General features: G+C 49.6%; 1 protein-coding gene across 1 annotated transcript in view; it reads left to right on the top strand.

The window, feature by feature from the left end:
• DNHD1 (dynein heavy chain domain 1) overlaps positions 1 to 26956 on the top strand; it is a 148835-nt gene that overhangs the window by 34716 nt on the left and 87163 nt on the right. Inside the window, exons 9-17 of the mRNA XM_043525948.1 lie at positions 1402 to 1545; positions 2093 to 2207; positions 2399 to 2667; positions 3496 to 3739; positions 4642 to 4799; positions 5612 to 5737; positions 24785 to 25061; positions 25351 to 25478; positions 25909 to 26107. Coding sequence (XP_043381883.1) covers positions 1402 to 1545; positions 2093 to 2207; positions 2399 to 2667; positions 3496 to 3739; positions 4642 to 4799; positions 5612 to 5737; positions 24785 to 25061; positions 25351 to 25478; positions 25909 to 26107 — 1660 coding nt within the window. The remainder of the gene's footprint in view (positions 1 to 1401; positions 1546 to 2092; positions 2208 to 2398; positions 2668 to 3495; positions 3740 to 4641; positions 4800 to 5611; positions 5738 to 24784; positions 25062 to 25350; positions 25479 to 25908; positions 26108 to 26956) is intronic.

The following is a 26956-nucleotide window of genomic DNA, read 5'->3' as shown; positions in this document are numbered from 1 at the left end:
TCTTGCTCTGTTTCCATGACAGCAACATCTTCATCTACACACTTTACAAACAGGTGCTTATCATGAATCTGGTTTTGGGAAGTCCAGCCCTTCTTGAGGAGTGATGTATTGAACTCCAGGAATACAGGTGGGCTGTGGGTTGGTGTGTGGGGCGGAGCCAGGCTTTTTGAGAAGGCTTCCTGAATCTGCATGATCTTTTCAGCACAATAGGATGATAGTTCTTTGCAGCGCTGGGTGCTCAGCTCTGACGCAGGTTGTAGGCACCCAGGATTGCTGAAGTAGTTTACCACCATGGATCGTTCCTTGGGGCAGGGTTTGCCAGCTTCAATGGAGGCTCATAGGAAGGCTCCTGACCTGTATTTAAGCCTCAGCATGAGCTTGGAAGAATTCCTCATGTTTCATTTTTTGTCTTTATCAGCCTTCGATTTTGCTGTTGGCTCTTGAATTTCTGCCCTTCTTTCGTCTTCTGGTTGAGGGTGTCAGAAAACCAGGAGGCTGCCTGGGCGATGAGGAGGAAGGGGCCACTGGGGGCCAGCATGTTGATGGTCCAGGCTAGCATACACAGATCATGATTCACCAGGTTCTAAGCTCTTTATACTGTGAGTGGAGTGTTGCTGTTCTCTAGCACGCTATAGAATTTGTTAGTGTCCATGAGTCTTTATGGTCACAGATTCATAGAGGTCTAAAACCAGAAGGGACCACTGTGATTATCTAGCCTGACCTCCTGTAGAACAGAAGCCAGAGAACTTCCTCCAGATAATCCCTAGAGCAGAGCTGTTAGACAAACATCCCATCTTGAAGTAAAAACTGCTACTGATGAAGAATCCATCACAATCCATGGTAAGTCGCTGTTCAAATATTTGCACCTTATTTCCAGTCTGAATTTGTCTAGCTTCTACTTCCAGCCATTGGATTGTGTCAGATCTGCTAGACTGCAAAGCTCATTGTTAAGCATTTTTTCCCCGTGTCCGTACTTAGACTGTGGTCAGTCATCCCTGAACCTTCTCTTTGGTAAACTACGCAGATTGAATTGCTGGAGTCTCTCACTATGAGGCAGGTTTTCCAACCCTTTAACATTCCTGCTGCTCTTCTCTGACCCCTCTTCACTTTATCAATGGCCTTCTTGAATTGTGTCCAGCCCTGGTGTCCCCAGCATCAGCAGCCTCTGTCACACCAGAGCCAGCTACACAGTAACTTGTGTTTGAAAAGGCATCTTCTTGAAAGGTCTTTTAGGCCTCTTCTTTGTTCAATTACCCTGGAAATGGATGTTACAGCCTCAAGCACGTGGCTAGCCCCGCCCCGGGCCATCACCTCAGCCACCCAGAGCCCAGGGTACCCAGAGCATGCAGAGCCCGCAGTGTGAGGTTAGGACTGACCCTGTCCTGACTCTCTCCTCTGCAGGCCAATGGTACCACACGGAAGGCTGTCCTCAGAGTGCACCTGGTGTTTGATGCTGACAGCCAACTGGTCCCCTTTCCCTCCAGTCAGATGCTGGAGACCAGCCTGCTGGGGGCCCTGGAGGCCGTGGTGGAGTCTGTACTGCAGGTTGGTACCTCTGATTCCCAGCTTGGCAGTCGTCCCTCCCCAGCTATGCTGACGCCAGTGAGAGTGGGGAGTCTGCCTGCATCCAAAGAGCACATTTGAGGGCCGAATGGCCATCCATCCCCTGTGGATTGGTCCCTGTGCCAGGCTCTTCCTGCTGCACTGCCATTACTGAAGGTCAGGCACATGCCTGGGGCTTAGGTGCCTTCACCGCAGTGCTGGTGGGCGATGGGAGGAGCCAGCTCCCAGCAAGATCTCTGTGTCAAGTCAGTGCTTCAGCTATGTGGATGGGCTGGCTTAGGGGCAGCGAGTGGGGAACTGGTGCTCTTGCTATGGAGGAGTGGAAAGGGCTGGCGGCTCTTGCTGGGAGGTTGGAATGGGTGCTCCTGCTGTAGGGTGAGGAACCAAGCGTCAGTGTTGAGGTGGGCCTGGCCCGGAGGTTGAAGGACCCTGTTGTGTGGAGTGGAGGGCTGCAGAAGGTGAACAGGACTGTGCCAAGCACCTTTCTGCAGCCAGCGAGGATCTCCCAGTTCCTCTCCTGTCTCTGCAGGTGACCCGCACCAGGAAAGAGAAGCCAGTGACCCAACCTGAGCAGAGTCCTGGAGAGACAGAGAATCTCAGAAGTCAGGACTTGGCAATGGTGCTGTGCAAACCCCAGCCAAGTGGTAGGTGACTTCCTCACGCAGGGTCTCTCTATCAGGGCCCGTCCACATCTGCTGCTTCCTGGCCAGATGGAACACTGCCACTGCCCTGGTTCTGCCCACTACACCTGAGGGAGAGGGGAGTGGGCACCCCGCATCATCCCTGCTGAGATGGTTGGTTGAGCCCTCGCTGTCTCTCTCTTTCTCCTGTGCAGCCCTTCTAGAGGCAGATAAAGGAGGCCCCGGGGCCCCCCAGCCCCAGTCCCCCGATGAGCTGCTCCAGAGTCTGCCTGCTGAGGTGCTCTGTGGCCAGGAGCCACAGCTGGTGCATCATCTGGATCTGAAGGTCATCGGGGGTCTGGAGGTGAGTGGGCACCGGCTGAGGAGCCAGTACCCAGTGCCATCGAGGGAGCAACTGGAGCAGGACCTGCACTCGGACAGCAGTATCCAGGGGGCCCTGGCCAGCCAGCGGGCTTTGCTGGCGGTGAGTGAGGGGGGCTCACTGCACTGAACTAGTCAGTCCAGGGCTGGCTAGCGTCTTTTCCCTTCGCAATGTCTCTAAGAGCTGGCCTTTCATCAGAACTCTCAGCCCAGCCCTACGCACCCTCGGCCCAGGGCTGCCTGCATGTTGCCACCCCATCCACAGCTTGGGCACGTCCAATCGTGTTGCCATCATCCCTCTTCACTGCATCCCACAACGCCTCCCTGCTTCTCCACTGCTAACAGCTGATTGACCCCCGCAGCTTTGGAGCGTCCAGTCGCACCCGACTAAGCATCCCCCAGCTCACGCTGTGTGCACTGGGCACTAAAGAGACTGAGCTCTGGGGAGGGACCGCCTCTCCCTTGGAGTCTGTGAAGCACCCAATGTAATTGGGCCTGATCCTTACTGGGGCCTCTGGGCATTGCTGCAGTATCACTCATCCTGAACTCCCCTCTGCCTCTCCCCCATCCCTCCTATTTATCCCCTGCCCACCCAGGGCCTTCCCCTGTAGGAGCCCTTCTCTAGCACTCACTCCTCTCTGACCACTTCCTCCTGGAGCTCCCCAGACCAGGGCCCCAGCCTGGCTCTTCTCCAAAGCCATTGCCTTACCTGGGTGATAGCTCGCCCCATTTCAGACAGGCAGCCTTGCCTGGGGAAGGAAGTGGGATCCTGGAGTGGGGCCTGGGCTCCCAGGGACCAGGCTGCCGGGTTGGGCACCAGCTGTCGCTTCGGAGTGGTCTTTGAGGGTAGCAGAGCTAATGGTGGGTTTTGCTCTGTATCTCCTGGGGCCTGGTGATGTGGTTTGCTGAGAGCCCTGTGCTATTCCTGCAGGAGGCACTGAGTGAGACCCAGGAGATCTGCAAGCAGCACACCTGGGTGGCAGAGATCCACAGCTTTGCTCACAGCTGGAGCCCCAAGCAGCTGCAGCTGATGAAGGGCTGGCCTGCGGTCAAATATGTGCAGCGCGTCGTACAGCTGCGTGCCTGGACAGAACGTGTCAGAGAGGTGCCCTCCGTGGTCATCACCTGCAACCGGCTCCTCATGGTGGATTGCAGCACCATGCAGCAGGAGACTGGTGTGTGGGGCATGAGGGAACATTCAGGGAATGGTGCGCCCTGCGGGGGGATTGCTATGTGGGCATCGGGAGGGGCAGAGGCGCTCACATGGGCACCGGGCAATGAGACCCTCGTGGAGCAGGCAAAAGTCAGGTGAGGTTAGTCATGGCGATGGAGTCCGGGGGAGGGGGGGGTCACAGAGGGGAGGAGTAATGGGACCTGACAGTGGTCTCCAGGGGTGGGGGATGTAGCTGGTCATATGGGGGAGGTAATGGGTCTTTAGTAAGTGGGGGAGCTGTGGATTCTGGAAGTGTGCGGCTGGTGACATAGTGGGGGTTATGGGCCATTAGTAAGGGGGGAGCAGTGGACTCTGAGAGCATGTGGCTGGTGACGTAGAGGAGGGTTGATATGGCCCCAGTTTTGGAGAGTGCTGGGTGGGGTTGGTGACGGGCAGTGATGAGCTGTTAAAATCTGAAGATCCAGTTCCTTCAGTCGCTCCGGGTCTTCGGCGGCACTTCGGCGGCACATCCTTCACTCGCTCCGGGTCTTCGGCGGCACTGAGGGCACCGAAGACCTGGAGCACCGCCACCTGAGTAAAAAGGGATTCTCAAGGGGAGCCTCCTGAGCCGGGAGCTCAGGCAGGCCGGACAGGACAGTCCTGTGGGCCAGATGTGACCCGCGAGCCGGAGTTTGCCCGACCCTTTAACAACCGGTTCTAACCGGCTTCTAAATTTAACAACCGGTTCACACGAACTGGCGCGAACCGGCTCCAGCTCACCATTGGTGACGGGTCCAAGTCGGGGTGTCTCTGTGGTCACGCACGGAGGGTTGGGGGGTGCCTGTGGATGGGAAATTGGTGATGGCAGCAGTGCTGGCTGCCCTTGCCTCATGGCCTGATACCCGCTTGCTCCATGCCCCCCAGTGTCCCTGCTGGACTCTATCATCAAGGAGATCCTCTCCCTGCTGCTGAGCGAGACGTCCCAGCGCAGTGAGATCCTCATTTCTGAGCTTGGCGGGGTCTTGCAACTCTACCAGAGTGTCAGCACTGACATCTTCATCATCGCCAAGTGCTCTCAGAAGGTATGGCTGGAACAGACCTGGTGCCATGGACTCTGGGTTCAGCCAGCTGGGGCCCAATGAGCATCCCCACCTCATGGTCCCACCCTGTTTGGGCCATCTGCTGGGGAGGCCCCCACTCCACACCTCTTTGAGCAGGCTGCGGCCTCCCCTTCCCCATACTACTGCCCCATGCCCCATGGATTGGCGGACATTCCCAAGGAGCAAGGATTCAGCCCCACCACCCAAACCAGGCACTCTGTATGGGGTCCCATGCTGGCGTAGCAGAGAGGCTGGCTGCTGTCAGCAGGAGTCTCCTAGAGCAGTGGGCTTCAGAGCTAATAACTAGAGCTGGGCAAATAGTCAATTCGCCAGAGAAGGCTTGTCATGGCACTGCAGCATGTACGTGCCGACTGAATTTGGTGACGAGTTTCAGATGAAAAAACCTGAAAATCAAAGTGTCAGCAATGTGGAAGCAGCTTGTCCCACCACTGCATTTTGTTAACCCGAACAAAGGGGTATCCAGAGAAATGGACAAAATTCCGTTTGTTACATTTGTTTTTCCAGAGTTTTCACTCAGCTCTACAAATAAACCATTGGGGCGAGTGGGGCATTTCACCTACTGTGCCTCAGTCTCTCTGAAGACTCATGGCAGGTGTCTGTGCCAGACACACTCAGCACAGCCCTGCCTCGCAGAGCAATAGAGCCAGAGGACAGTGATTTCTCAGTGCACGGAGATCTGGGGCACTCAGCATGAGGGGCTGAGAGATCTGCTGGGAAGGGAACAGGTGGGGTCCAGACCCAGTATGACAGAATGGTGCTCACTCTTCCTGCAGCTGGAGCAATACGAGGGCCAGATGACAGAGCTGCAAGAGCGTGTGGAGTATGTGCGAGCTCTGAACGAGGTGATCCGTCAGCACTTCCGCCCAATCAGCCTGGATGAGGAGAACCTGGAGAACCTGGTGAGGCTCCCAGCAATGGCATGCTGTGGTTGTGAAGGGAGACCGTAAGAACTGACAGACTGGATAAGGCCATTATCTTGTCTACATCCTTAACCTCAGTGACTTGTTGATGGACAGTTTATAGCCATTTGTTCTTGCCGCTCCTAAGGCAGGTTTTCCATTCCTCGAATCATCATAGTAGCCCTTCTCTGCACCTAACCAGTTTGAATTCATCTTTCTTAAACATGGGAGACAGAATTACACACACTGTTCCAGATGAGGTCTCACCAGAGCCTCAGATAATGGTACTAACATTTTCCTGTCTCTACTGGAAATATCTCACCTGATGCATCCTAGGATTGCATTAGCCTTTTTCACAGCTGCATCCATATTGGTGGCTCAGAATCCTCCTGTGATAAATCAGTACACCCAGGCCTTTCTCCTCTTCTGTCCCTTCCAACTGTCCCCAGCTTATAGCAAAAATTCTTGTTAGTCCCTAAATGTATGACCTTGCACTTTGCACTATTAAATATCATCCCATTTCATCAACTCCAGTTTACAAGGTCATCAAGATCTCCTTGTATGACATTCTGGTCCTCCTCTGTACTGGCAATACCTTCCACATTTGTGTCATCTGCAAATTTTATTAGCACACTCACACTTTTTTTTGCCAAGGTCAGTAATAAAAATGCAAGTCTACATTACTGCTTAAGACGATCTAATTTATGTTGCTCAGGGGTGTGAAAAAGCCTCCTGCCTGCACCCCCCCTCCCCCGAGGGCATAAGAACAAACCAGAAAGATGTGCAGAAAGAATAGCAAATATGGCAGGCGACCAGCTTGGCTTAACAGAGAAATCTTCGGTGAGCTTAAACACGAAAAGGAAGCTTACAAGAAGTGGAAGCTTGGACAGATGACTAGGGGGAGGAGCTATTACCAGCAGGAGAGAGAGGGGGGAAAAAAAACCCTTTTGTAGTGATAATCAAGGTGGGCCATTTCCAGCAGTTGACAAGTATGTGTGAGGAACGGGGGGGGGGGGGGGGGGGGGGGGGGGGGGGAGGGGGGAGAATAAACATGACTCCATGGAGAGACTGCTGAATTGGAATTAATTTGCAAACTGGACACAATTACATTAGGTTTGAATAAAGACTGGGAGTGGATGTGTCATTACACAAAGTAAAACTATTTCCCCATGTTTATTTTCCCCACCCCCACCCCCGCCCCACTGTTCCTCAGACGTTCTTGTCAACTGCTGGAAATGGCCCATCTTGATTATCACTACAAAAGGGTTTTTTTCATTTTTTTTCCCTCTCTCTCTCTATCCTGCTGTTAATAGCTCACCTTACCTGATCACTCTTGTGACAGTGTGTATGGTAACACCCATTATTTCATGTCCACCCTGACTGAATTGGCCTTGTCATCACTGATTCTCCACTTGTAAGGTTTCAGAGTAACAGCCGTGTTAGTCTGTATTCGCAAAAAGAAAAGGAGTACTTGTGGCACCTTAGAGACTAACCAATTTATTTGAGCATAAGCTTTCGTGAGCTACAGCTCACTTCATCGGATGCACCGATGCACCGGATGCATCCGATGAAGTGAGCTGTAGCTCACGAAAGCTTATGCTCAAATAAATTGGTTAGTCTCTAAGGTGCCACAAGTACTCCTTTTCTTCTTTCCACTTGTAAGGTAACTCCCTTCTCTTCATATGCCAGTATATTTATGCCTATATCTGTAATTTTCACTCCATGCATCTGAAGAAGTGGGGTTTTTACCCATGAAATAAAAAATAATAATATCAAGTGGGCACTGTGCACTTTATATTCTGTGTTGTAATTGAAATCAACATTGAAAATGTAGAAAAACATCCAAAAGTATTTAATAAATTTCAATTGGTATTCTATTGTTATAAGTGTGATTACTCACGATTAATTTTTTTGAGTTAATCGCGTGAGTTAACTGCGATTAATCGACAGGCCTAATAATTTCCCATGTGGAACTGTATCAAATGCCTTACTGAAATCCTGGTAGATTAGATCTACTGCATTTCCTTTGTCTAAAACAACAGTTATCTTCTCAAAGAAGGAGATCAGGTTGGTCAGGCCTGTAGTTTCCCGGATAATTTTTTCCCCTTTCTTAAAAATGGCAATTATATTAGCAATTCTCCAGTCATAGGGTATGACCCCTGAGTTTACAGAGTCATTAAAAATCCTTGCTATTGGGCTTGCAATTTCATGTGCCAGTTCCTTTAATATTCTTGTATAGAAATTATCTGCCCCTCCCCCTGATTTAGTCCCATTAAGCTGTTTGAGTTTGATTGCCACCTTGGAATTTTGGTAATTTCTACCTCCATATCCTTGTTCCCATTAGCCATCCTGCCACTACCTCTAAGCTCTTCATTAGCCTTATTAAAAACAGAGGCAAAATATTTGTTTAGGTGTGGGGCTATACCTAGATTATCTTTAATCTCCACCCCATCCTCAGTGTTTAATGATCCCACTTCTTCTTTCCTTGTTTTCTTTTTATTTGGATGGCTATAGAACCTTTTACTCTTGGGTTTAATTCCCTTTGTAAGGTCCAGCTCTGCTTGGTTTTTGGCAGTTCTCACTTTTCCCCTACTTTCTGACCTCCAAGAGGTAGCTTTCTTTGTTGATCCTTCCCATCTTCCATTCCTTGTAGGCTTTCTGCTTTTTCTTAATAACCTGGTTGAGATGCGTGCTCATCCAGTTTGGTCTGCAAATCTTCCCTAGAAATTTTTTCCTCTTTCTTGGGAGGCAGCTTCAGAGAGCTTCTGAAACTTTAACTTAAAGCAACTCCAAGCCTGCTCCACATTCAGATCCTTGAGTTCTTCAGTCCAGTCCACTTCCCTAACTAATTCTCTTAATTTATTAAAGTTTGCCCATTTGAAATCAAGAACCCTAGCTGCAGATCTATTTTTGTTTATCCTTCCATTTAGTTTAAACTGAATTAGCTCATGATCACTCAAACCAAGGTTGTCCTCTACAACTAGTTCTTCTATGAGGTTCTCACTACGCACCAATATAAAATCTAAAATTTTGTTGGTTCAGTGACTATTTGGTGAAGAGATCTGTCAGCTATCACATCCAGGGATATCTGGGCCCTTTTATTCTTAATAGCACTTGTCCTCCAGTCTATATCAGGGAAGTTAAAGCCTCCCATAATCACACCCCAAGCATTAGCCCAGGGGAACCTCTAGTAGCTTTCTTTCCCAAAGTGATTTTGGCCCAAACAGACTGTTTTATCCATTTCATCACTTCTAATTTCTTTACAGTCTACCTCATCATTAATATACAATGCTATTCCCCCACCTTTGCCTCTAGCACTGCACTGTCCTGTGTGAGATGGTGGGGACTAATCTGGCACATGGTTTCCAGATGAGGCCTCACCATTGATTGATTCAAAGGTATTAGAATATTCTCTGGATTTTTCTCCCTCCCATCCCTTATGGATCTGAACATCTTTGCTTTTATGCCGACAGCTGCGGATTGATGCCCAGGTTGCTCTCCTGAGCTGATGCAGTTAGGTAAGGTGTACAGGGGGGTTAGATTTTCCCTCCAGGTTGCTTTTCTTTGTGTTGACATTGAATTTCATCTGCTGTTGTGCTGCCCATTCCCCTGGCTGGGTTTGGTCTTTCTGAAGTTCCTTAGAGTCCTTTCTGGCTCTGGCTAACCTAAGTAACCTTGGCACCTGCAAAAGTAGCCCCCTTACTGCTCCTCTTCTTTCCACATCATTAATAAATACACTAAGAAAGCCAGGAGCTAGTCTGGAACCTTATAGCCTCTACTGGTCACGCATGCTTCTCAGTTCCAGATGAGAAATTAGTTAAATTGGAGAAGATGGGGATTAATATGAGAATTGAAAGGTGGATAAGGAACTGGTTAAAGGAGAGACTATAACGGGTCATACTGAAAGCTGAACTGTCAGGCTGGAGGGAGGTTACTAGTGGAATTCCTCAAGGATCGGGCTTGGGACCTGTCTTATTTAACATTTTTATTACTGACCTTGTCACAAAAAGTGGGAGTGTGCTAATAAAATTTTGCAGATGACTCAAAGGTGGGAGGTATTGCCAATACGGAGGAGGACCGGATTATCGTACAAGGAGATCTGGATGACCTTGTAAACTGGAGTAATAGAAATGGGATGATATTTAATAGTGCAAAGTGCAAGGTCATACATTTAGGGACTAACAAGAATTTTTGCTATAAGCTGGGGATATACTAGCTGGAAGTGAGAGAGGAGGATGAAGACCTGGGTGTATTGCATGGGCGGAAGATATCACAGGCTGGGAGAGGCTAAACCTTCCCAAACAGCCCCAGCATGGCCTCCCCATGCTTCGCCCCCAGATCCCCTCCAACTTCCTGCTGCTTGGGGATAGGGTGGCCTGCAGCTGGGACTTGGAGTGGCTGGGGCTGCTGCTTGCGCTGCCCAGTGGTCCAGGACTGGGGGCTCTGGGGCCATGCTGCCCATCCAGTGCTTTGACACTGGGGCCGTGCTGCCCATCTAGTGCTCTGACACTGGGGATGTGCCGCTCGCCCGGCGCTCCAGGGCTGGGGGCGCTTGGGCAGCCTGGGCCTAGGAGCACTCAGGTGGCCTGGGGCTGGGATGGGGGGGCCAGCGGCTGAGGTGGAGGGTCCCTGGGCTCCGGTGGGGAAGGGGAGCGGTGGGGCCTCGGGCAGAAGGGGCAGGGCTGGGGGATAGCTTCACCCAATGGGTGGTTCACGTGCCACCCATGGTGTATTGGTTGATCACAGGATGACTATGAGCCATCAATGTGATGTGACCGTGAAAAAGGCTAATGCAGTCCTGGGGTGCATCAGGTGACATATTTCCGGTAGAGACTGGGAAGTGTTAGTACCATTATACAAGGCAGTGGTGAGATCACGTCTGCAATACTGTATGCAGTTCTGGTCTCCCATGTTTAAGAAGGATGAATTCAAACTGGAACGAGGCAGAGAAGGGCAACTAGGATGATCTGAGGAATGGAAAACCCATTGTACGAGAGGAGACTCAAAGAGCTTGGCTTGTTTAGCCCAACCAAACGAAGGCTGAGGGGAGATACGATTGCTGTCTATATATACACATCAGAGGGATAAATACCAGGGAGGGAGAGGGGTTATTTAAGTTAAGCATCAATGTGGACCCCAGAACAAATACATATAAATTGACTATCAACAGGTTTAGGCTTGAAATTAGGCGAAGGTTTCTATCCATCAGAGGAGTGAAGTTCCGGAGCAGCCTCCCCAGGGTAGCAATGGGGACAGAAAACCTTAACTGGCTTTAAGACTGAGCTTGATAAGTTTACAGAGGGGATGTTATGACGGGACTGCCTACAATGGCATGTGGCCCATTGGTGACTGCTTGTAGCAAAAATCCCCAATGGCTGGAGATGGAACACTGGGGAGGGTGGTGTGGCTCTGACTTACTACAGAGAATTCTTTTCTAGGTGTCTCCTGGTGGGTCTTGTCCACATGCTTAGGATTTAGCTCATCACCATGTTTGGGTTCAGGAAGAAATTTTCCCCCATGCCTGATTGGCAGAGGCACTAGGGTTTTTTCGCCCTCTTCTGCAGCATGGGGCTTGGGTCACTTGCCAGTTTAAACTAGTATAAATGGTGAATTCTCTGTAACTTGACATCTTTAAACCATGATTTGAGGGGAGGGTAGATGTGACGCAGCAGGGAGGGGGGAGTGTTGACCTGGGAATGTGGCAGGGGAGTTTCACTGGGAGACCTGAGAGCCTGTCACCTGAGCCGGGAGGGGGAGGGGGAGGCAACACCTCTGCCCAGGAATGTGAACAGAGGCTGCAGAAGGAAGCCTGCTGGGGGGGGGTTTAGTTTCAGTTTGGTGCCTGGTGGTGGAACGCAGGGAACCCCAGGGCTGGGGTCTAAGCTCCCTGCTCCCCCAGAAGGACTTGACTGAGGGGTCCTGGTTGTACCCACAAGCTTTGTTTGAGACTGTGTTCCTGTAGTCCAATAAACCTTCTGTTTTACTGGCTGGCTGAGAGTCAGTGAATCCCAGGAAGAGGGGTGCAGGGCCTGGACTCCCCCACACTCCGTGACAGGTAACTCAGCCAGAGGTTAGGGGTCTGTTACAGCAGTGGGTGAGGTGAGGTTCTGTGGCCTGCAATGTGCAGGAGGTCAGACTAGATGACCACAATGGACCCTTCTGACATCAGTAATCGTATCTGAGTAAGAATATACATCACAATTTTAAACCTAACGAGTGTCCCTTAAGGGACTTGCCACAAGTTGTCAGAACATGTTCGTATTAGAGCTGAGTGGGTCTAATATTTATTTAAATTACTTTCTTGATATACTTTATTGATATCTCCTGCCAGAGATTCCTAAGTTATCTGTAAAAAAAACACTTTAGTTTTCATAAAAAGAAAAGGAGGACTTGTGGCACCTTAGCGACTAACAAATTTATTAGAGCATAAGCTTTCGTGAACTACAGCTGAAGTGAGCTGTAGCTCATGAAAGCTTATGCTCTAATAAATTTGTTAGTCGCTAAGGTGCCACAAGTACTCCTTTTCTTTTTACGGATACAAACTAACACGGCTGCTACCCTGAAACTTGAGTTTTCAGTTGCCCAAGTTGCCCCTGGAATCATGGTTAAAGTTGCCTCCCCCCCAAATGTGAAGTGGTGCCATTGTGGGCAGGCAAGGAATTTGCACCCCCGTGCGCAGCCCCAGCCTCCCTCACAAATTTAGAAGTCAAACTACACCTATGCTGTGCCCTTTATTACCAAAGAGATCTGGGTGCCAGTGTCTGTGCACCCTAGGCATTCTTTGGCAAGTTTAATAAACTCAGCAGCCACCTCCAGGGGGATCAGACCTTCCAGAGTTTATCAGGCATCCTCAGGCACCTCTGTGTTGTGTGTTTACAGCAGCCACATTAACTTGGGCTGGGGCTGGATGGGATGTGGTCTTAGATTAAGAACATAAGAATAGCCATACTGAGTCAGACCAAAGGTCCATCTAGCCCAGTATCCTGTCTTCTAACAGTGGCCACTGCCAGGTGCCCCAGAGGGAATGAACAGAACAGGTAATCATCAATCATCCATCCCTGGTCACCCAGCTTCCGGCAAACAGAGGCTAGGGACACCATCCCTGTCCATCCTGGCTGATAGCCATTGATGGACCTATCTTCCATGAGCTTATCTAGTTCTTTTCTGAACCCAGTTATAGTCTTGGCCTTCACCACGTCCTCTGGCAAAGACTTCTACAGGTTGACTGTGCGTTGTGTGAAGAAATACTTCCTTTTGTTTGTTTTCAACCTGCTGCCTGTTATTTTCATTTGGTGACCCCTAGTTCTTGTGTTATGAGAAGTAGTAAAATAACACTTCCTTATTTACTTTCTCCACACCAGTCATGATTTTATAGACCTCTATCATATCCCCCCTTAGTCGTCTCTTTTCCAAACTAAAAGTCCTGATCTTACTAATCTCTCCTCATACAGAAGCTGTTCCATACCCCTCATCATTTTTGTTTTCCTTTTCTGCACCTTTTTCAGTTTCAATATGTCTTTTTTGAGATGGGCGATCACATCTCCACACAGTATTCAATATGTGGGCGTACCATGGATTTATAAGGAGGCAATAGTTTCTGTCTTATTATCTATCCCTTTCCTAATGATTCCCAGCTCCTCCCTTTCTCATTATTTCCATAGGACTTGTGGGGACCACCTTAGTTGCCATTCCATTTCCAGGTACCACAATAGCTATTACGCAGGTGCTGGCCTCCTAGTTGAGCATTTTGCATTCCCATACACATCTCTCCCCCAGCCACCCCGCCCAGGTCAGCCTTTTGAAGCCATCCCCCACCCACATCATGAGATTTTCTGTTCATTAAAACACAACTATGCTAGCAACAAGACAAACACCACAGACAAACACAAAACACAGATCCATGGTATTCTGGGTTATTTTCCCCGCTGACGCCAGCTTGCTTGTAGAGTGTCTGAAAAACAAAAGAAACAATTTCCACCCCCCTGGTGGGGACAGATTATTGCTTAATAATAATAATACCACTTTCTTTTACAAATTCCCTTGCTAATTGCAGGAAAAACAGAAGAATTACCTCCAGGCTGTCCTTATTTTGTTCTATAGTCAGGCTAGTGAATTACCCCACTCACTGGTCATTTATGAAATTCATGAGGTGGTATACCTCAGTTTCCCCTCTTGTACAACAGACGAAGTTTGCAATAGTTTCTCTGCTGTACCAAGCTTTAAGTTAAGTCTAAAAAACAAAAGAAACAAAATAAAAAGAAAAAAAAGGGGTGGAAAGGCAGGGGGAGAGGTGGAAAGAAACCAATTAAGCCTGTCAGGTCAGTTTAAAGTATAGGCTACCAGCAGCAAATTAAGTAAACCGAGAAAAAGAAGAAGGAAAAGAAGAAAAGGACATAGTTAGCTCTGAGCCAAGAGTAGGTTCCCTGGGTTGAAACAGTTGGGAACCCTTATCCCCAGGTTCTCATTCTGGCTCTGGGAGAAGAGTGGGGGTTGTTACCTGCTCCTGCAAACCCTGCCATTTTGCACTTTGAAATTTTTTTTTTCTTCTCCTTTTTTCTCTCCACTCCCCCAGGACCAAGCCCCAGCTCCAGTCTCTAAAGGTAGTCAGTTAACTCTGCTTTTGACTTTAAACACTGTTGTGCCAAATCATCTTTAACCACCCCTAACTAATTTACAACCCTTCAGCAACCCTTGCTGAAGCAGCACCAAACTTGAAAGATTCCTGGCAGCTTCCCATAATGCTGCCCTCACTTCAAACCTCTCACAAGGGGACTGAAGTGCCTCCTTTCTCTGTTATTCCTACCTACATGCCTCCAGCTTTCACCCAGACCACACCACACGATCCATTGTCTACAGCCAAGCTCTGCGATACAACCGCATTTGCTCCAACCCCCTCAGACAGAGATAAACACTTACAAGATCTCTATCAACCATTCTTACAACTACAGTACCCACCTGCGGAAGTGAAGAAACAGATTGATAGAGCCAGAAGAGTTCCCAGAAGTCACCTACTACAGGACAGGCCCAACAAAGAAAATAACAGAACGCCACTAGCCGTCACCTTCAGCCCCCAACTAAAACACCTCCAACGCATTATTAAGGATCTACAACCTATCCTGAAGGATGACCCAACACTCTCACAAATCTTGGGAGACAGGCCAGTCCTTGCCTACAGACAGCCCCCCAACCTGAAGCAAATACTCACTAGCAACCACATACCACACAACAGAACCACTAACCCAGGAACCTATCCTTGCAACAAAGCCCGTTGCCAACTGTGCCCACATATCTATTCAGGGGACACCATCACAGGGCCTAATCACATCAGCCACACTATCAGAGGCTCGTTCACCTGCACATCCACCAATGTGATATATGCCATCATGTGCCAGCAGTGCCCCTCTGCCATGTACATTGGACAGTCTCTACGTAAAAGAATAAATGGACACAAATCAGATGTCAAGAATTATAACATTCATAAACCAGTCGGAGAACACTTCAATCTCTCTGGTCACGCGATTACAGACATGAAAGTTGCGATATTACAACAGAAAAACTTCAAAACCAGACTCCAGCGAGAGACTGTTGAATTGGAATTCATTTGCAAATTGGATACAATTAACTTAGGCTTGAATAGAGACTGGGAGTGGCTAAGTCATTATGCAAGGTAACCTATTTCACCTTGTTTTTTCCTACCCCCCCACCCCTCCAGACGTTCTTGTTAAACCCTGGATTTGTGCTGGAAATGGCCCACCTTGATTATCATACACATTGTAAGGAGAGCGATCACTTTAGATAAGCTATTACCAGCAACAGAGTGCGGAGGGGGGAGAGAAAACCTTTTGTAGTGGTAAACACCCATTTTTTCATGGTTTGTGTGTATAAAAGATCTTCTGTACTTTCCACAGTATGCATCCGATGAAGTGAGCTGTAGTTCACGAAAGCTTATGCTCAAATAAATTGGTTAGTCTCTAAGGTGCCACAAGTATTCCTCTCCTTTCCTTGGAGGGCATTCAGTCCCCATGGGCAGGGACCTTCTTCCACTACCCATATACCAAAGGACAGTGGGCTCCTCAGCGCCCCACATCCCTCTGGGTCCCCTAACACTTCCTCCATTTCCTTTTTAATCTCATCCCAGGTTGATCCCTGCACCTGGTATGGGCCCTGGTTCTTCCTTATCCATTTATCCAAAAACTCCTTTATCCTGGCTTGCCAGAACCCGCAGCTACCATCAAGAAAGTTCGCGATACCCTCTCCAAGCAGCTGCGTGGACTGTTGGGGAGGGGGACTTACAGGCTGCCACTCACCTATCCGATGTGATGCATTCGAGTCACGGCACCAAGATGTTAGGGGGCTTATTCCTTCACCCACTTACTTCCCTGGTCCTTCTTGAATGAACAGAGAGCAACAATACCTGAAGTCCAAAGGTGCAAACAATTCAATGTTTATTGGGGTGAATAAAGCAAGCATGATTCCAGTTTCCTTCCTTAGTGTCCCCCTTCCCAGCTCTGACACCACAGAGGCTTACCTGTGTCCCTGTTCCCATTTCCCCCTTTAGCTAAACATGATTCCAATTTCCCCACCCCCATTCCCTGTTCCCATTTCCCCCACACACATACCCCCACCCACTTCCTGATTGACTGCAGCCTACATATATAGTTTGCTCCAGTATCTCTTCTAACACGACAGTCCCTGAGAGCACCTGATCTGCAGCCTGAAAAGAGCATGACCAGGGCCGGGATCACGCCCGCATGCTCTACAGCAAAGAGCGAGGTAGCTCTCTGGGTTCAGAACTGTGACTGTTAAAGCGGTTCGATCCCCTAGCAGGAATGCAGTTTTACCGAGATAAAGGTGCTTATAAAAGCTATGTTGATTGAGCTTCCTTTGTACCAGTATCACTGTGCACACTCATGGGTTGTGCTGCTTTAACTGTACAGAATTATAGCAGTAAAAACCAGAGCCCTGAGAAAAACCATAACCTTCTGACAGATGACAGACGACACTAAACTGGGGGGAGAGGTAGATACGCTTGAGGGTAGGGATAGGATACAGAGGGACCTAGACAAATTGGAGGACTGGGCCAAAAGAAATCTGATGAGGTTAAAACTGATGAAGTTCAAGTGCAGAGTTCTGCACTTAGGACAGAAGAATCCCATGCACTGCTACAGACTAGGGACCGAGTGGCTAGGCAGCAGTTCTGCAGAAAAGGACCTAGGGGTTACAGTGGACAAGAAGCTGGATATGAGTCAACAGTGTGCCCTTGTTACCAAGAAGGCCAATGGTATTTTGGGATGTATAAGTAGGGGCATTGCCAGCAGATCGAGGGACGTGATCGTTCCCCTCTATTCGACATTGGTAGGCCTCATCTGGAGTACTGTGTCCAGTTTTGGGCCCCACACTACAAGAAGGATGTGGAAAAATTGGAAAGAGTCCAGCGAAGGGCAACAAAAATGATTAGGGGGCTGGAGCACATGATTTATGAGGAGAGGCTGAGGGAACTGGGATTATTTAATCTGCAGAAGAGAAGAATGAGGGGGGATTTGATAGCTGCTTTCAACTACCTGAAAGGGGGTTCCAAAGAGGATGGATCTTTACTGTTCTCAGTGGTAGCAGATGACAGAACAAGGAGTAATGGTCTCAAGTTGCAGTGGGGAAGATTTAGGTTGGATATTAGGAAAAACTTTTTTCCTGGGAGGGTGGTGAAGCACTGGACTGGCTTCCCTAGCGAGGTGGTGGAATCTCCATCCTTAGAGGTTTTTAAGGCCTGGCTTGACAAAGCCCTGGCTGGGATGATTTAATTGGGGATTGGTCCTGCTTTGAGCAGGGGGTTGGACTAGATGACCTCCTGACGTCCCTTCCAACCCTGATATTCTATGATTCTATTACTTGCTCCTTTCACCCGCGAACCAGACAGCCTGCTGATGCACTCGTGGCTTCCTGTTTCTGAGAGGTTGAAATAATTTGATGTTTGAAATCCTTCCATCCATTCCTCCTAATTTCCCTTTTACTCCTTTCCTGCTTTAATTTATGCTCATTGGCTGGGGTCAGAGTTCCAAATTTGGCAGGGTTCCTGTTTGGCTCAGACAGCCTCTTGCACTGTCAGTCAGCCTTTGCCTTCCTGATCTCTGTTTTGTTCAGATCATGGCTTTTGGGACTCCATCACTATTCCCTTAAGTAGCTTCCATGCGACTGTAAGGGTTTTACTTCCTTTACTTTTACCTGGAGACTCTTTTTGACTAGCCCCTCCTCATTTCTAAAGGTTAGTGTCTCTGCAGCTGGGTGTATGGTACCAGTGCTTTTCCAGCATAGGAATCCTGGTACACTACAGAGCCGGCACCAGTGAAGGAAGCAGGTGCCTGGGGCGGCCAATAGAAAGGGGCGGCACTCTGTCCGTGATTGGGGCGGCATGTCCGCGTATTCGGCGGCAATTTGGCAGCGGGCCCCTCACTCCCTCTCTCCCTCTTCGGCATCAGGTCCTGCTTCTTTTTTCTTTTTTCTTTGCTGCTTGGGGTGGCAAAAAAGCTGGAGCCGGCCCTGGTACATTACCCCAGCAAAGCGCTGCGAGGAGGATACTGTTAATGCTGCAGAGTGTTGCTGATGCTGCCAGTGTGGCTGTCCTTGCAGACAGTGCAGCACGTTCATTCAGCACACCTCCACGTTATTCATGAGACAGGCCACAGCCTCGCTCTGGTGGCGAAGGCGCTCAGCCTGGTAGATTGTCGACGAAGAACGGTCGTAGTGCCCCACAGGGAGCTACAGGTGCAATAGCCCACATGTGCCCACGACAATGGTGCCTGCTCAGTCAGCAAACCAGGACGCTGTCCCCTTGGCAATGCCCCTCCTAGGATTCTTCTTTGAAACATTGATACAAACATGTTTCATCTCACACACCAGACGTTGTTAGTTACCACCCGTCTCCATGTACCCGCTAGTTCCAACAAAACATCCTTATCCATGATCCTGTCATCCACTCCTTTCCGTACAATGGGTCGGTGTGTTCCCGCGCCGTCTCTTAGGAATGCGTTCGTGTAGTTACTTGAGAGATCTGTGTGTTTTTGCACCATCCTCTCTAGTCAGGCATGTGCTCACTAACCAACACCTGGTGTGTTGTTATTCTGCCAAGTCCAGGCTGACTCTGGCTACGCTGCTTGTTCTGCCTAAGACTCCAGCATGGACTACAGGTACAGCTACACCCCCAAAGCTGCACTGTGTAGCACTACAGCAAAACCAGCCCCGGCTTTGCTGGCTTGGTTGCAACTTGACTAGGGGCTTCTGCATCTGCACCGCTCTGCGAGTCAGAGATCACACCTTCCTGCACCTCTGACCCACAGAGCTATGCTGAGAGAAGTCTGGAGTATAGACATGTATTGTGTCACTTTGGGGTTCTGGGATTCAAGCCAGGCTGCAAGCCAGGACCTGTCCAAGACTCTGCCACAGTCTAGCTAGTGCCAGCAGGTGAGCATGGGAGCCTGGGAAGGGGAAAGGGAACTCAGGTACGTGTGTGCATGCATTTTTCCTTAGAATGCTTAACGATGGTGCCCAGTCCATTGCCAAGCTGACAGAACCCTGCAACTCGTGTGAGAGGAGGGAGCAGAGTTGGCATTAAGCTAGGTTGGGTTAGGCAGTGGGAGTGGGGCCATGTGCGTAAGGATGTCCCTTTTATCCTCCTGAGAGATCTTGATGAAGCATTCATGTAGATACAGTACAGACCGTTTACGTGCGAATGTCGTGAGTCAAGCCGTCACGACTGCATGTTAACGGACCGCAGGTTAGAATCATAGAATCATAGAATATCAGGGTTGGAAGGGACCTCAGGAGGTCATCTAGTCCAACCCCCTGTTCAAAGCAGGACCAATCCCCAATCAAATCATCCCAGCCAGGGCTTTGTCAAGCCTGACCTTAAAAACTTCCAAGGAAGGAGATTCTACCACCTCCCTAGGTAATGCATTCCAGTGTTTCACCACCCTCCTAGTGAAAAAGTTTTTCCTAATATCCAACCTAAACCTCCCCCACTGCAACTTGAGACCATTACTCCTTGTCCTGTCCTCTTCTACCACTGAGAATAGTCTAGAACCATCCTCTCTGGAACCACCTCTCAGGTAGTTGAAAGCAGCTATCAAATCCCCCCTCATTCTTCTCTTCCGTAGACTAAACATTCCCAGTTCCCTCAGCCTCTCCTCATAAGTCATGTGTTCCAGACCCCTAATCATTTTTGTTGCCCTTCGCTGGACTCTCTCCAATTTATCCACATCCTTCTTGTAGTGTGGGGCCCAAAACTGGACACAGTACTCCAGATGAGGCCTCACCAATGTCGAATAGAGGGGGACGATCACGTCCCTCGATCTGCTCTCTATGCCCCTACTTATACATCCCAAAATGCCATTGGCCTTCTTGGCAACAAGGGCACACTGCTGACTCATATCCAGCTTCTCGTCCACTGTCACCCCTAGGTCCTTTTCCGCAGAACTGCTGCCTAGCCATTCGGTCCCTAGTCTGTAGCTGTGCATTGGGTTCTTCCGTCCTAAGTGCAGGACCCTGCACTTATCCTTATTGAACCTCATCAGGTTTCTTTTGGCCCAATCCTCCAAGTTGTCTAGGTCCCTCTGTATCCTATCCCTGCCCTCCAGCGTATCTACCACTCCTCCCAGTTTGTATCATCCGCAAATTTGCTGAGAGTGCAATCCACACCATCCTCCAGATCATTTATGAAGATATTGAACAAAACCGGCCCCAGGACCGACCCCTGGGGCACTCCACTTGACACCGGCTGCCAACTAGACATGGAGCCATTGATCACTACCCGTTGAGCCCGACAATCTAGCCAACTTTCTACCCACCTTATAGTGCATTCATCCAGCCCATACTTCTTTAACTTGCTGACAAGAATACTGTGGGAGACCGTGTCAAAAGCTTTGCTAAAGTCAAGAAACAATACATTCACTGCTTTCCCTTCATCCACAGAACCAGTAATCTCATCATAGAAGGCGATTAGATTAGTCAGGCATGACCTACCCTTGGTGAATCCATGCTGACTGTTCCTGATCACTTTCCTCTCGTGTAAGTGCTTCAGGATTGATTCCTTGAGGACCTGCTCCATGATTTTTCCGGGGACTGAGGTGAGGCTGACTGGCCTGTAGTTCCCAGGATCCTCCTTCTTCCCTTTTTTAAAGATTGGCACTACATTAGCCTTTTTCCAGTCATCCGGGACTTCCCCCGTTCGCCACTAGTTTTCAAAGATAATGGCCAATGGCTCTGCAATCACATCCGCCAATTCCTTTAGCACTCTCGGATGCAACTCGTCCGGCCCCGTGGACTTGTGAACGTCCAGCTTTTCTAAATAGTCCCTAACCACCTCTTTCTCCACTGAGGGCTGGCCATCTACTCCCCATGTTGTGATGCCCAGCGCAGCAGTCTGGGAGCTGACCTTGAGGGCCATGCTGAAAAAAGTGTCTATGATTCACTTAGGAAAAAAAAGCCGTTATTTTCTGCTCTTTCTGGCTCGCACTTTTTTTCTTTCTTATGAAGTCTGTCATTCGCCGCAGATGAATGATTTCGATATTTTCCACATTTTGCTCCTCCATAAATCTTACAACAGTTTCTACAGCTGTAAGGGCTTCTGTGGGCGAAATTTTGACCTTTTCAATGACATCCTCGTCGTCATTGTCATTTAGGCCTGCATTATTAGAATTCTCACCATCACTTTCGCGGTCCGACATAGCTTCACAGCCCGTTAATATTTCTTCCTCCGACAGAAATTCTGAAGTCGGGCAATCTTCATCCATCTTCAGCCACTCGGTAATGATTTCCAGCGCCGTATCCAAACTAAAAAAAATTTATCATTTGACAGAGAAGTTTACCTTTTATCCTCTTTTGTCTGCGTGCATGTTTGTAGGACGTCTTCTTCTGAAAATCTTTCAAAGTCTGGCTCTGAATCAGTGCCACTGTTGGAGTTTTCTGCGTCTGAACCATTTTTGACAGAAAAGGCATCACCGAGAGCCTTCATCCAGCAGTTTTCAATGGACTTTTGTTTTACTCCATCCCAAGCTTTTTTAACTAAATAAATAATTTCCTTCATGTTTAACTGTTTCAGGAATTCGGAAATGCCTGAAGTCGTGCAAGACACGATCGCCAAAATCAGCTCCCATCGATAATTGTTTTTAAAATTCTGAATAATGCCCTGGTCTAAAGGTTGAATTTTTGATGTTGTGTTGAATGGTAGGTATAGCACTTGAATTTTTCTATCGCTCAATACCAGTGATTCGGCTGGAGGATGGGCTGGACAGTTGTCAAGTAGCAAAAGTGCTTTGGCTTTGAGTTTCTTCGACCGCAGATGCTTACGAACAGCTGGAACAAAGCTGTTGTGGAACCAGTCGTCGAAAATGAGTCTCATCATCCAAGAATTTTTGCTGTTAGCATATATTACTGGCAGTCTGGCTCTATTGAGGTGTTTAAAGCAGCAAGGGTTATGAAAGCGGCCAACGAGAAGAGGGACAAGCTTATGGCTGTCCGTCTTATTACTACAAAAAAGAAGAGTCACATGATCTTTTATCTTTTTAAATCCAGCTGTTTTCTGTGTCTCGTAATTAAAGGCTAAAGTCTTATCAGGTAGCAGTTTTGCAAATAAAGCTGTTTTATCACAATTATAAAGTTGTTCTTCGTGGTAGTCTTCATTTTGTAAAATAGATTTTATCTCGGCGGGAAACACGTTCACGGCCGATTAATCAGCTGATCGGCTTTCTCCAGAAATCAATACCTGCGCTATGCCATGATGCTTTTTAAAACAACTTATAAACCCCTTGCTGGCTTGGAATGATTCATCCCCCGTTAAATTTCCAAATTTTGTCGCTTGGGCTTGAAGCATTGGCCCACTGAGTGACATTCCTTTCAGCCTTTCCTGAGCAAACCCCGTGCGCACGGCTGTGTCTAATGTGGGTTTTGCTGAACAGTGCACACGTTTTCGCCTAAGCCCCGCGGCAGAATTGATATTTTGTACAAAGCCGTTCAGTTTAGATTAATTTTTTAGCCATCCTCGGAGAGTAGATTCGGCAATCCCAATAGCTTTTGGGACCTTGGCCTGGGTTTCTCCGCTATTTACTCGATCTATTGCAGCTAGTTTCTCTTCTACAGTGTAGGAACGCTGATGCTTGCCCTGGAGTGACCTGGATCTCTGGGTAAAGGGGGCTCATTTCCACCACAAAATTTAATACAGCCAGATACCAGGCCCTCCCTCAGCTAGGAACAAAGAATGTAGCTCACAGTTAATGGCCAGGGAAGCAAGAACTCTGAAAAAGCCTGTGGGCTCGTGGTGGAGCCCACTGGAGCATGAGCTGCCGGGCCATTATATTAGGCCTATGGTTAACATTTTCTAATGTAGTATATATATTACTATATAACTACTACATATTATTTATCTCTCTAGCGTGACAATGACTAAGCATGCGTGATAAGTCTTTACCAATATCTGTAAAGACGTACAACACGTTTCCACTCCGCGCTTCCTGTCAATTTCTATGTCAGTGAGTTAGTGAGCAAATCTGTAGCACTACATAGCAAGTTCCTGTACCGTGTGTTAACGAGTCTCGCGTCTTAAATAGGGAGCACTGGGAGGCCTGGCCCTACCGCGCTTTAAGCAGATTCTCACGTAAATGGGTCTGTACTGTACTCTGCAATCCTCTCCTAAAAACATCTAGGGATGGCGGCCTTATTTCTTCCTTCACGCTAGGGCACTTTCCCAGCTGGCACCATTGCAGCAAACCAGGCTAGTGGGCTCCATGCTTCTTTCAGAGACGGCAGAAACTGAAACATGCCGCGCTGGTTTCGGATTTAAAAAAAACCTGCAAAAATGCTGGGATATGGATGGCATTATGGGATGGAGAAAATTGACTGCTAGGAACTTGAACCCGAGCTCCCAGAGATCCCTGAGTGAGTAGATATGCCCAACGGCCTGTGATGGGACGTTAGATGGGGTGGGATCTGAGTTACTACAGAGAATTCTTTCCTGGGTGTCTGGCTGGTGAGTCTTGCCCACATGCTCAGGGTTTAGCTGATCGCCATATTTGGGGTCGGGAAGGAATTTTCCCCCAGGGCAGATTGGCAGAGGTCCTGGGGGTTTTTCGCCTTCCTCTGCAGCATGGGGCATGGGTCACTTGCTGGAGGATTCTCTGCACCTTTAAGTCTATAAACCATGATTTGAGGACTTCAGTAGCTCAGACATAAGTTAGGGGTTTGTTACAGGAGTTGGTGGGTGAGATTCCATGGCCTGCGTTGTGTAGGAGGTCAGACTAGACGATCATAATGGTCCCTTCTGACCTTAAAGTCTATGATTCTATGATTTCCATCCCACAACACATTGTGAAAATTTCCCGAAAGGCATCGTGCCGGACTGCAGCCCATGGCACACTGAGATACCTACCCATGGTACACACACTTTGCATCACCACAAGCACTCCTGGTGAGTACACACAGTGCTAACACAAGCAGCTAAGTATGCACATGCCCAAACAATATACTGACTTCGGCAGCTGTATGCTGACATGACTTTGTTGACCAGTGTGTAGCGTAGACATGGCCTTAGTGTGCCCACCTCGAAGTGTTGTGGAAATTCTTCCAGGGTGTCTCCATGCTGTGGCCTATAGGGGGCAGAAGGAAGGCTGGGGCCTCCCTTTCCTCGGAGCTGGAGGGAGGCTGGGGATCAGCCGCTCAGTGTGACAGTTCAGCTGCACCCTTGACACCTCTCAACCTCTCTGAGCGGAGCCCCTCCAGTTGTCAGTCCTGAGCCTTCCCCTTTCTGGGCTGGAGTCCTGCGATTCTTTCACTCCTTAGACGCCGTTCGCAGGGGGACAGCCCCCTTTACCAACTGTGATTGCTCAGCAGGCCACGCTGGATTCTGCTCCCGTTGGGAGCGGTGTCCAGCGGGAGCTAAAACAGCCTTTCCAAAACACAGGATCTTTTTAATCTTCATAGTCGAAATCAAAGCCTAGCCGGAGCACAGGGTAGTGTCTGCATGTGTCAGCTGTCCCCCTGATCGGGGTCTGCCTCTGTCCCCAGCTCCTGGACACCTGGGAGGCCTTCGTGTACCAGCAGCAGGAGGCCTCGGACTTCATTGTCTCACGGCGCCTCAGCATCATTGCTGAGCTGGTTGACTCACTGCAGAGAGCCAGACAGGAGCTGCAGGAGTTGCTGACCATGGCCACCACAGGGCAGTTCCTGGACCCCACCCAGAGCCCGCGTGCCATGGAGCAAGAGCTGCAAGAGCTGCACTGCCGCTTCCAGGCCATGGCCACCCGTGTGGCTGAGCTGTGCCGCTCCCAGAGGATCCTCACAGGCATGAGAGCAATGGGGCCCCGTCCTGCATCTGCTGGGGAGACAGAACCCCAGGACTCCCTACTTGTCCCTGTTACTTCCCAGAGCACACACCCTCGCATCCCCAGGGAAATGCCTCTGTGATTCCCCTCACCTCCAGGCCCCTGCCCACCTCCCTGGGTCCCAGGGGCTCTGCACTCAGCCTGCATGAGAACAGCATTGGGAGTGCTGCATCGCCTCTGTGCTGCTGCCTGGCTAGGGGTGTGGGCGAGAGTCCTCCCGAGTGAATGTCATGTCCTTGCTCTTCCCAGGGGAGCAGACAGACATCTCCTTCGTGGCCAGGAGCCGGGGGCTCATTGAGGCCCATAAGCATGTCTGGAAGCTGCTCCGCACCATCTCCGAGCAGATCACTGAATGGAGGTGCCTCGCCTTCAGCAAGGTAACGACCGGCACCTGCCTTACAGCTATCCCAGCCCCGGTTCCCTCACTCCCGACCCGCAGCCCCCTGCTAGCTCAGCCCTGGGCTCCCCCTAGCTTTGCCAGTGCCCCCCCAATCTTGAGCTGCAACTCCCCAATATCTCAGCCCTGAGCTCCCCCCGAGCTCTGCTGGTGCCCTTCACTCTTGGCCCACAGCTATTCAAGCCCTTAGCTCTGCCCACCCCAGCTCTGCTGGTGCCCCCAAACCTGACTTACAATCTCCCTTGTTATCCCAAATTTGGCCTCCTCCCACACATTCACAGCTCTGCTGATTCCCATCTGCAGCCACCCCGCTATTCCATAGGGCTCTCCTGAGTGTGGATGGGTTTGCCTGAGGGAGGCACCCTCCCTCCAGGCTATCTGAACACCCGCTGGTCTTTCTGTCCTACCAGTTCAACGCCCCACTGGCCACAGAGAAGATGGCTGAGTGGCAGAGGGAAGTATCCCACATGGAAGAGTCCCTGCCTGCCGATCACCCCATCCTGCAAGCCTGTGTGCACATGATCACTAGTTTCCAGCAGTTTCTGCCCCTGCTTCAGAAGCTGGCCAGCTCGCTCATGAAGAATAGCTGCTGGAGGGAGTTCTTCATGGGTGAGCCCTGCAGGGAGCGATGGGAGGGAAAATCCATAGCAGAGTGGGGACAATTCTGCAGACTCATTATCCCTGGAGCCCTGCATTCAGCTCCGGCAACTTCAGGCCCAGAAAGGCCTTGACAAAGTGGAGGGAGCTCCAGGCAGCCCCGGCAGGGGCTGAAGAGGCAGAGCTCTGGGAGAAACGGAAGGAGCCGTATCTGCCCTGCTTAGCTGAGTGCTGGCTCTGAGAGGAGTGAGGGACGATCAGTCTGGGGAGAGCTCCTGGGGTTTATGGTACAGTAGCCTGGACACGTGGGAAGCTGGTTCAAGCATGGCCCAGCAAGTGAAAGGGTGTGTCATGCTGGAGCTGCATCAGTGCCCAGAACATGGCTTTATGCACCAGAGCTTGGCAGGCAAAGGCAACCCAATGGCAGGTCTGGGTGGCACAGGGAGCTGGGCTTATGTAAAAGACTGTGGGCTCTTTGCCTCAGTTCCGCACGACATTCTGATTAAACGTTGGCACTATACCAAATCAGCGTGGCCCATGAAATGGGTTAAAAGCTGGCTACCTCAGAGAGCCCAAAAGGTAATCAGGAATGGGGATGCATTGTCTCATGCCGATGAGAGGGATGGTCCAGTGGTCAGGGCACCAGCCTAGGACTTGGGAGACTTGGGATCAGTTCCCTACTCTGCCATGGATTTTTGTGTGACCTTCGACAGGTCACTTAGCTTCTCTGAGCCTTGGTTCCATCTGTACACTGGGGATAGCCCTGCCCTGCCTCCCAGGGTGCGGTGAGGTAAAGTGCTTTGAGAGGACTGATGAAAAGTGCTGTGTCAGAGCTAGGGGCATTGATATGTCAGTGGGGGG

Source organism: Chelonia mydas, chromosome 1, assembly GCF_015237465.2.
Source record: "Chelonia mydas isolate rCheMyd1 chromosome 1, rCheMyd1.pri.v2, whole genome shotgun sequence".
NCBI classification, from domain to species: domain Eukaryota; kingdom Metazoa; phylum Chordata; order Testudines; family Cheloniidae; genus Chelonia; species Chelonia mydas.
The sequence above is the reverse complement of the archived record's forward strand: the minus strand, read 5'-3'. Positions and strand labels throughout refer to the sequence as shown.